This window comes from Condylura cristata, unplaced genomic scaffold (assembly GCF_000260355.1).
Source record: "Condylura cristata isolate star-nosed mole 26May11 unplaced genomic scaffold, ConCri1.0 scaffold00005, whole genome shotgun sequence".
NCBI classification, from domain to species: domain Eukaryota; kingdom Metazoa; phylum Chordata; class Mammalia; order Eulipotyphla; family Talpidae; genus Condylura; species Condylura cristata.
Genome location: NW_004567106.1, coordinates 29462212 through 29471588, shown reverse-complemented (window position 1 = coordinate 29471588; position 9377 = coordinate 29462212). Strand labels below are relative to the sequence as shown.

At 44.4% G+C, this 9377-nt stretch overlaps 1 protein-coding gene across 1 annotated transcript in view; it reads right to left on the bottom strand.

Annotated features, from left to right (window-relative positions):
- WIPF3 (WAS/WASL interacting protein family, member 3) overlaps positions 1–8106 on the bottom strand; it is a 26172-nt gene extending 18066 nt beyond the window's left edge. Inside the window, exons 1-4 of the mRNA XM_012720752.1 lie at positions 8080–8106; positions 7110–7242; positions 4544–4675; positions 6–128 (exon numbers count right to left, since the gene is read on the bottom strand). Of these exons, the coding sequence (XP_012576206.1) occupies positions 6–128; positions 4544–4675; positions 7110–7242; positions 8080–8106 (415 nt within the window). The remainder of the gene's footprint in view (positions 1–5; positions 129–4543; positions 4676–7109; positions 7243–8079) is intronic.
- Positions 8107–9377: the final 1271 nt, after the last annotated feature.

The window sequence follows — 9377 nt, the reverse complement described above, 5'->3', positions numbered from 1 at the left end:
CCCATGTGCCATCTCGGAGGCATTGCCTAGTCTGGGAGATGCAGGGGTGTTGAGTGGGCCACCGATGGTTTTGATGGGAAGCCGGGGAGAAGGTGCTCGGGAACCAGGGGCCTGCCCTGTCTTGCCACCTGGAAGGGAGACAGTTCTGATTTAGTTAGTCATGGAGAAAGGAAAAGCCCTATGTGTGTGAGAAGCAATGGCCATCTCAGGCTCTTAAGCTGATGTCAGGGAAGTGCATCCTGGATACATGTCCAGAGAGGTCTCAGGGCCCTCACACAGAGGGCCAATTGGATGGGCCCCAAGGGCCCTGACAGCATTAACTGTTCTATCTTCCTCCAAGACAAGCCCACCCAATAACAGACTGTCTCTGGTATAGCACCAGCCTTCCCAATCCAGTCTGCCTCTGCCTTCATCTCTCTCAGGCCTCCAAGTTTCCCTGCCCAGAGAGGAGTGCTCCCACTTCCTTCATCCTTCCTCTTCTCAAAGCCACCCTCACACTCATTTACCATCATCTACTAGGTCATCAGCCCTTATGTCCCAGTTTGAATCCTTGGATGTATCAACCAGTAGCTGGGGCTGGGGAGACTTCCTCCCTCCCTGCATAAGGAGCAGGATTTGTTTCTGCATGGAGAACAAAAGAGTCCTGACCCCCCAAGTACAGCAGGTAACTCAGACATCAGTGGGGAGATGCCCAGTCTTGAGGATCCAGGGCCAATGACCTTGAACCTCCTAGTTCCATGCCTCTAGAAGTTCAAAGTCCCTTCTCACAAAAACTTCCATTCCCAAGGACTGGAAGTCCCCTGGCTTCATTAGCTCATAGATTTTTTTTTACCACATCGATCCCAACTTGAAATCTCAATAAATACAGTATTTTCTCAAGGAGGAATTCCGGATAATACATTTTCCCTGCCCAACTATACCTATGTTTTGCAACCCTCATAAAAACACATGAAAAACACTAGAAAAACGGTTGCTTCCCACACTTACAACTTAGTGGGTGCTGCAGAATAGGAAACACAGCTTTTACATCAGATAAGTGCAGCATCTATTAGTGGTTCTGAGCTTCTTGAGTGCTGAATCTGCAGGGTACTTATACCCAACCAAGTGCTAAACCCTAAAGTGCTTGATGCTCAAAGTCAGGTCAATCAAAGCAAAGGATGGTGAGGATGGGGTGGCAGAGGGAACACTGGGCTGAGGCTAAGTAGGCAGGGGTGAGGCATCTGACTGTCTACGTGGATGATGGTCCTCTGGCTCTGATTATCAGTCACTCAGATCCCATGACTCATTCCAACTCTAGGACAGGCTATTCTCAAAGCAGGGCAGGAGTGCAGCTGCTCTTTTGCTGAGGATTGTCTTTGAGGTGGTTAATATAGAAGATAATGTCTGTACTGATCCCTCTTGCCGGCCTGATCCCCCCGGGTGTCAAAGACAAGCAGCAACAAGGGGAGGCCTACCTAAATACCCAATTACTACACATCCTTAAAAGGGACAGAAAGAAACACTGAGTCACCTCCCCCAATCCTAGCTTTATAATCCAACTGGGATTAAACCATCTATTCAAAACCCTTAAGGTGGCTTCATTAAAGGAGGCTCTGTTTACTAACAACTAACTGAAGGAGAAATGGGCAAACCCATTTTGATTATAATATATGAGCCCAGGCGCATGGATGGCAGAAGACCTCATTTGACTTATGTTCATGCCCAGGTGGAGATGAAGCAGAGAGCTGGCAGCATGTGTTAAAGGCGGGACCCAGAGAGAAAGGAGCTGGGGTTGGGGGGGACTGCAGGTGAGGCTGGCCCGCGGGCAGAGGGCCAGCGGAGAAAGCCCAGAGAGAGTGCCCTGGGAAGGAAGGAAGGAAGGAAGGAAGGAGGCTTTCCTTCATAATAAAAGTGCTAAGCCTATAAATTCAACTAGAAAAAAAGGAAGCCATGAAGTGGGTGAAGAAAGGCCAGCTCACATTACCAAGGACGATGGCTGATGTGAAAGGAATCTGTTCTAGGGCCTGGGGGGTTATCAGTACCTAAAATGTCTCTTCTTCCTTCTATCTGCTTATGTTTCTAGAGGACCATAAACCTCATGGAAGTCTCATCATACATTCTCTAAACACAGTGGTAAACACATCATACATTCTCTAAGCACAGTGGTAAACACAGCAGTGTTTACCAGATATGTTATGTCAAGGATCCTCAGTCTGGAGCTCTGTGTCAGAGCCTCGTTATGTCTTTCAAAGACCCAGGGCATTTGGCTTTTGTGGGACCCTTCTTCCACAAAAAAAGCATTTAAAATTATATTTTATGAGTGCCTTGTGTAAGAACAAATGTATTCTTTGACTCTAAAAGTGCCTGTTTCCCCCCCCCCCGAATTTAAAAGAAATTTAAACATTTTCATGGTCCCTTAAACTTATTGTGAACAACAGAGACATAGTAGTTTCTGTGCTTACTGGCTCAAGCAACCATACTGCCCTTGTACACCTTCCACTCACAGATATTTACTGAGCACCCACTATGGGACAGGTATTTTTAAGGCAGTGAACAAGACACCGTTCGTTCCTACTTTCATGGACCTTATCTTTGGAGGAAGTAGACAATCAATAGATAAGACAGTTAAGTATGCCAGATGGTACCAGATGGTGAAAATATGCCAGATGGTGATAATACAAGCATGCTAAATGGAGATAGAGGGGTGGGGCTGATATTTTGTGGGGGATGATGAAAGCCTCACTGACAGGTTCAACAGATGCTACTTGAGCAGAGACCTGATGGAAAGGACAGAGGGACCCAGGACACCTGGGGAAGAGTGGGCCAAGGGAGCAGTGCAAAGGCCCTGTGGCTACCACTTGCCTGGGAGGCGTACGAATAACAAGGATGGCAGCATGGCCAGAATGAAGGGTGTGAGCCAGCAGATGTCCTTTCTCTAAATGATAAGGGGGTGGATGGTTGAGCTCTGCAAGATAAGACCTGTGGTCTTATTCGGATATGGCACTGTTATGGCTCCCTCCTCAAGTTTTCATCCTGTAACAGCCCTCCTCAGTCACTTCCACATGGAATCTGATCTCCTCCAAAGGTATCAATTCTGATCTTCACAAACATCTGACACTGCCCTACTAGAGACCAGTAAGAATATTGCTGACTGACTCTGGCTAGTTGGCATTAAAACCCAACTGGAGATTATTTCTCCTGTCTTTATTTCTGTAAAGAGAAGCTAGTGGAAGTTTGATATCTCAATGGCTGTTCTGTTGATGCCATTGAGGAATTCTGAAGAAGGAGTTGGAAACAAATGCTTTTAATGAGGTCATCAATATGAAAGAAATCAGCACTGTCTTTCCTGACAACCTTCAGGAAAAAGTGAGGACATGACTATAACCTCTAAGAAGGTTCATGCTGGATTTCAAAACATTTCAGAATTCCTATCTTTGCTGGGCTTTATTAGTAGGTGGCAGCAGTAAATGCATCCTATTATGTCACAGTCAAAGAAATCATGGAGAAGGGTAGCAAAATCATATGATAAGAAGATTCTATAACTGGAATGTTGGGGCTTGATATTCCCTGGGAAAATGAAATTTCTGAAGTTTACTCAGCTTGTTGTCTAAAGTGCACAGTAATAGGAATAACACTTTCCTGCATACAATAAATATATATTTGCCTAATTTTCATCAATGCTTTCAAAATATCTAATACCTACTAAAACACATTTGACTTTGACAGAGTTGCAAAAATATTCTTGATTATCTACTTGATTTCATATTGCAAAGTGATTTTGTAGCTCTTCTCATCCAGAGGTCAAATCTTTCTCCACCCTTATTTTTGGGTTGGTCTTTGTGACTTGTTCTGGACAAGAGGATATGGCAGGGAGTAATACTTGCCAAATCTAACATTGAGCCTCAAAAAATTTTGTATACTTCTGTCTTCTCCCCAGACCCTGCCATGCTATGAAAAAAACCTGAACAATCTACTAGATTTTGAGGGACCCTACGGCTCTTTCAGGTCAGTTGTCCAAGTTGACACTCCAGAGATTTGAGAAATATAGCATAACAGTACCACCTACGAACCTGCGGGTACAAGAGGAAGTTCAGATCAGATTACCTTAAACTGTAAACCCAGAGAATTATAAACTCCAAATAAATGTTATCTAAAGCCCTTCCACCTTAGGCTGTTTCATTACAAGGCCGCACCTACCTGATATGATGGCTGAGAACTATCACAGTCCACACATTGCCAGTGTGTGATATCACTAAAATCCCCTATTATGATGTATGCCTCGCTCTATACTTTGCAGTTTGAGCTGTGATTAGACCATTGCTGGACACTACACTATACGGCAAGTTGTTCTTCAGCTACTATCAATACCAGGGAATGACTTAAATAGAACAATGACTTAAAAGATCCCATGAGAACAATTCCATGCAGTAATCAGGCTCCTAAATATGTGCTCCCCTGCTACATGACTGTTCACTAAGAATATGTCTTACTGGCACGTGAGGGTCACACATTTGGTTCTGAAATTAAGAGGGTCACAAGGCTGCCAGAATAAATGTTTCCTTACCTGCTGCATCCCTCTGGCCTGCTGGTCGCAGCACTGGAAACCCCCCGGCAAACAGATCCCCCAGGGCTGGGGGTGTGCTCCCGCCCCGGGAATTTGCAGGGCCTCCTCCTTCCTTGTTGGCTCCTTTAGAACCTTTGGAGAGAAGAGGGAAGTAAAAGACTGTGAGCAATGCTAATCAGCCAACCAGTGCTCACCCTGGCCATGGCTTGACATGGCACAGCAGCTTTCCCATCTCCAGCTCCCATCTTACCCTTCTACTCAGTCTTTTCAAACACACCCTGCCTTGGCACCCTGCAGACTCGTGCTACCCCTCTGGGCCTGCCAAAAAACTCACCATCAACCGATGGTTCTGCAAAGTGACCAACACCAAGGGACCTGAACATTGCCATTTAGTAGATGCCAATGGGGCTACCCAGTGGCACCTTGCAAATTATAAAGCCCGAACACTGTGGGTGTACTAGCCCCAGGAAGACGAGACAGAGGAAACCTGCAGACTTAACCCAGTCAGCAATTTTAACTAGCCCACCACAGAGCCTGGTCCTGAGCTGTAAGCTGCAGCAACTTGTGCTTCTGCATTATTTCCTGCTCTGGCCCTAGGCACTCAGCCCTGCACGTTTCCCAGCTCTTTTTTCTGTGAGCTCCTGAGGGGGTGTGCCTCATTCCAGCCTTCCAGACGTGGGTGAGTACCAGCTATGCAAAATTAGAAGATGTTTGGCTGATGGGAATTCCTGGCAGAAAATGTTCCGGCCTGAAACTAATAGGCGAGGTGACACAGGGCTCAGTGCCCAATGGTGGGTGGATGTGGCCAGCCGATTCGGAACATTAATCTTATACATTCGCATTCACCGCAATGACTGGAAGTGAGTGTTCCAATAAAATGGACTTATCTGTTCAAAGCTATCATCAGATAGATATTAAGTCTAACCAGAAACTAATTTTTTAATGTTGAGAATATTTCTTAAAATAATTTGTGCATTCCTGTATATTAACCTGTAACCATGTAAGTTGCAATTTACATGCTGTGGCATGGAATAAATGAATATTTTTAGGACTATCTTTGAGACTTAGAATGTGTATAATTTTAAAATACATGAGAATATTGATAAATGGTTCATTATTTTGATCAAACACAAAAAAAGCAGGTATTAGTATCTCCCCTGCTTTGTAGATGAACAAACAGCCTCAGCAAGGTTCCTAGAATTGTCTGGAGCAGAATCAGGGCTCAGCGTGGACCATCTGGCCCAAACACAGTGTGACTTCTACTCTGTCATACTTTGGAAGACAGAAAAGCTGCAGTCTATGGTCCTGTAAGCAAACTCTGAATTTCCTTTTTCTTGTGGAAATCAAAGCTATATTTTTTAATGTTATTTCTCTCATTGAGTTTGAAGACTATGTTGAGAATGCAGGATACGTGGCCGTTAAATGTTACCTCCAAGTGGGTAAGCAGAATGTAGTGTATTCATATAACAAAACACAGCTGAACAACATGGGGGTTGGGGTGTTGACACCCCCAACCTACCTCCAGGATTTGAAAATTTGAGTATAACTTCTGACTCCTGCAAAATATAACAAAAAATTGCCTAATACTGACTGGAAAGCTTACTGAGAACATAAACAATTGATGAACACACATCCTGTATTCCTGCATGTTCTATTATATACTTTATTGTAATAAAGTAAGTTAGTGAAGAGCTGATATTATTAAAATCATACAGTACTTAATTGTGTTTATTGATAACCTAAGTTTACATCATCTGTTTATAAGATGAATCATCTTTGTCAGCAGTTACATCGATATTGCCATATAGGATATAAACACTGCAACTGTTACATGCATTACTAACACTAGACCTCAAAATGAAAGATAATGTAGAAAATAAACCCATATTTACTCACCCATAATGACTGATAATCTCCAAAAAGCTTTCCAATGTAATTACTGAAAAAATCTGCAGGTAAGTGGATTCTTACAGTTCAAATTCTTTAACAGTAAAAAGGACTGGAGTACTGTCACATCTACAACAGAGGTGAACTTTGAAAACATTTATGCTCAGGGTAAGGAGCCAGACATGAAAGAACACATGTTGTGAGTCCACTTATATGCAATACCCAAAATGTGTAAATCCACAGAATAGAGTAGATTTAGTGGTAGTCAAGGACGAGGGCTGGAGGAATGTGCAGGGAATGCTAATGCATATCAGCTTCCTTTTGGGCTGATGGGAATATTCTGGAACCAGATAAAGGTAATGGTTCAACAACACCGAGAGTAGATAAATGTCACAGAACTGAATATTTTAAAATGGCTGAAATGGTGGATTTATACTGTGTATTTTATCACAATAAAAAAGTTCTCTCATCATGAGGTTCTTTAAAAACATTTGAAAAAGGAAGAGATGCTACAAACTGTCTGCAGACCAGGAGGGAAGTCCGGACTTGCTCATGCATATGGACTGGACACTAAGCAGGTCTGAGAGGGCCTGCTGTGTTTTCTGGGTAGCAGCATGGCTCCTGCCCTGAGCAAACTGTGGTGTCTTGCTCACAGCAGGCTGATTGACTGCTCACTTACTCTCGATTTGCGGGGCACTGCGGTCATTGATCTGCGTGACTTTGCGTAGGCGAGTTCCTTGTTGGATGTCAGCCAGCAGTGCGCTCCGCCCTTTGGGATCTACCTTCCTCAAGCTGGGAGGATCTGCACTTAGCTGTAAGGGAAGCAGAGGGATTTGATTATAATTGCATAATTGATACAAATTTCAGATAAGCCAAAACTTCCTTCCGCTGTAAAGTTCTTCGCCCATGCTTCTCTTCCCTGTCTGCCTTTCCAGCGCGACAGATCAGCTCTTCCAGGTTGATCTTGCCAGTGAGTTACTTACCTACCAGTCTTGGAGACTCACTTCCTCCCCTGCTCACAACTGTCTCCCTAAGGACCTAGAATTGGTTCCCTGTTGTGCTCAGCCTTACAGTCTTAAAGTGCCCTGAATCACAGGACCACCCCCAGGCCAAGATTTCTGCATATCCTGACCCTTGTTCCTGGTTCTGAACCATCACCCTTCCTGGTGTTCCCAGCCCCCTCCTGGACCACATCCTTTGCTGGACCCCAGTTTGATGATAGGAGTTGGTAATGTTGCTCAGTTGGGCCCTGGACTATCCCCTGAGTGGCTCTAAGTGGGGCTCAGTCCCCAGTTCTCATACCCTCCCTGCTTTTGGGTATATTATGTGTTATACCTGGCGCAGATTCAACCTGCAGGAACTGGTTTAGAGAGAGGGACCCTGATCATGAGAACATAGAGCAGAAAAGTGGGATGTTCAAAGGAAACTGGAGCCAGAGGGATCAGAAAACTGAGGATTGGGGAATGTAGGTCAGAAATCTAGTAACTTTCTGCGCCTCTGTGCCTGGGTGTGTTACATTCATAGTAATAAACTTTGTGAGCTTGCCCTGATTTTTACAGATAAGGAAACAGAGACTGAAATTGTTTAAGATAACAGTGCTAGGTTCAAACCCAAGTCTGCTCAATTCCACAGGCTGTGTGCTTTCTCACTTTGAACCAATGAGCCATCAGGGGCATGTGTTATGGTTAGACTAAGTAGCCCATGGACTAATAAAACACTCCATACATGTAGTCGAGAATATTCTTTGTCCTAACTCTGCAAACAGCACAGACGTCCAAATGCTTCACTTCCTTTGTAACTTGAGCTGATACTTGTCCCCATGGGCTATCAGAAAAGGGAGTACCAGAAAGAATATCTGAGGTTGGTGTTAAATGAGAGGAGGGATGGTCTTACATTGGAAGACACGATCAGGAGGCTCTTCTGCAGTCAGCTCTACGTGATCGGAGAGCTGGTTCAACATTTCTCACAGCAACAAATAGTTCCTAGCACCTGCTGTACAGGAATACCACCTGTTTTCAATTTTCAGCTTAAACGTCATCACTTTGGAGGCCTTTTCTAAACCCCAATCTAAACAACAACATCCTGACTGTTCTCCCTTGGGATATTTCTTTTCTTTTCCTTTGTAGTTTTCAGTGCAGGGCAGAATTTTCCTTAGTGGAAAATTCTCATCTGTGCTTATGAGGTTAAGGTTTATCACCCTACATTTCTCTTTATCATACCCCTGTTTGTTTAGTAGAAGAGGACATGTCCCCATGATTATAAAGGGTCCCAGGACAAGGACAGAACTTTACTGTTCCCATGGGCTAAGTTGGTAAACAAGAGGTTAAACAAATATGATGTCTCTAAGCCTAGACACCTGCTGTCTTAACTCTCTTTGGCCTATTTTTATTGCTATTTTCCCCTCTAGATTGTGCATTCCTGAGCTATTTCCTTGCAGCTTATCGAGTCTCCTGACTGTTGCAGCAGGGAGTGACAGATCCTGAGATCAGGCCAGTTCACACTGGAGCTGTGGGCATATAGAGAGCATGGCCCCCATGAGATGGTGATGAGCCCCACACAGCCCCCGAGTTACAGCTGATGGGTGCACACAATTAGCAACAATGAGCTAACCACATTCGGATGAACAAATGGACTTTGGACCAAGTCCATGCTCCTGGCTTTCTCAGCCAATAAAGTTTAATTCCTTTTTTCTCAAATCCAGGCCCTAAAACTTATATAGCCCTCTCACCCTGGCAACTCAGAGAGTCCTTTATGCCCAGAGAGTTTCCATGGAGTTCTTTCCTTGTTGTTATCCTGATCAGTAAACACCATCTCCTTGTCTGCATTGTCCCTCACTGAAGCGCCTGTAAAGTCTTCTTTTTGAACTGGAGCCGAGAGCCTCAAGTGCACTTTCCTGGCTATGGAAGCAGGCCCCCTATTCCTAGCAAGGAGGCAGCGTACAGCAGCT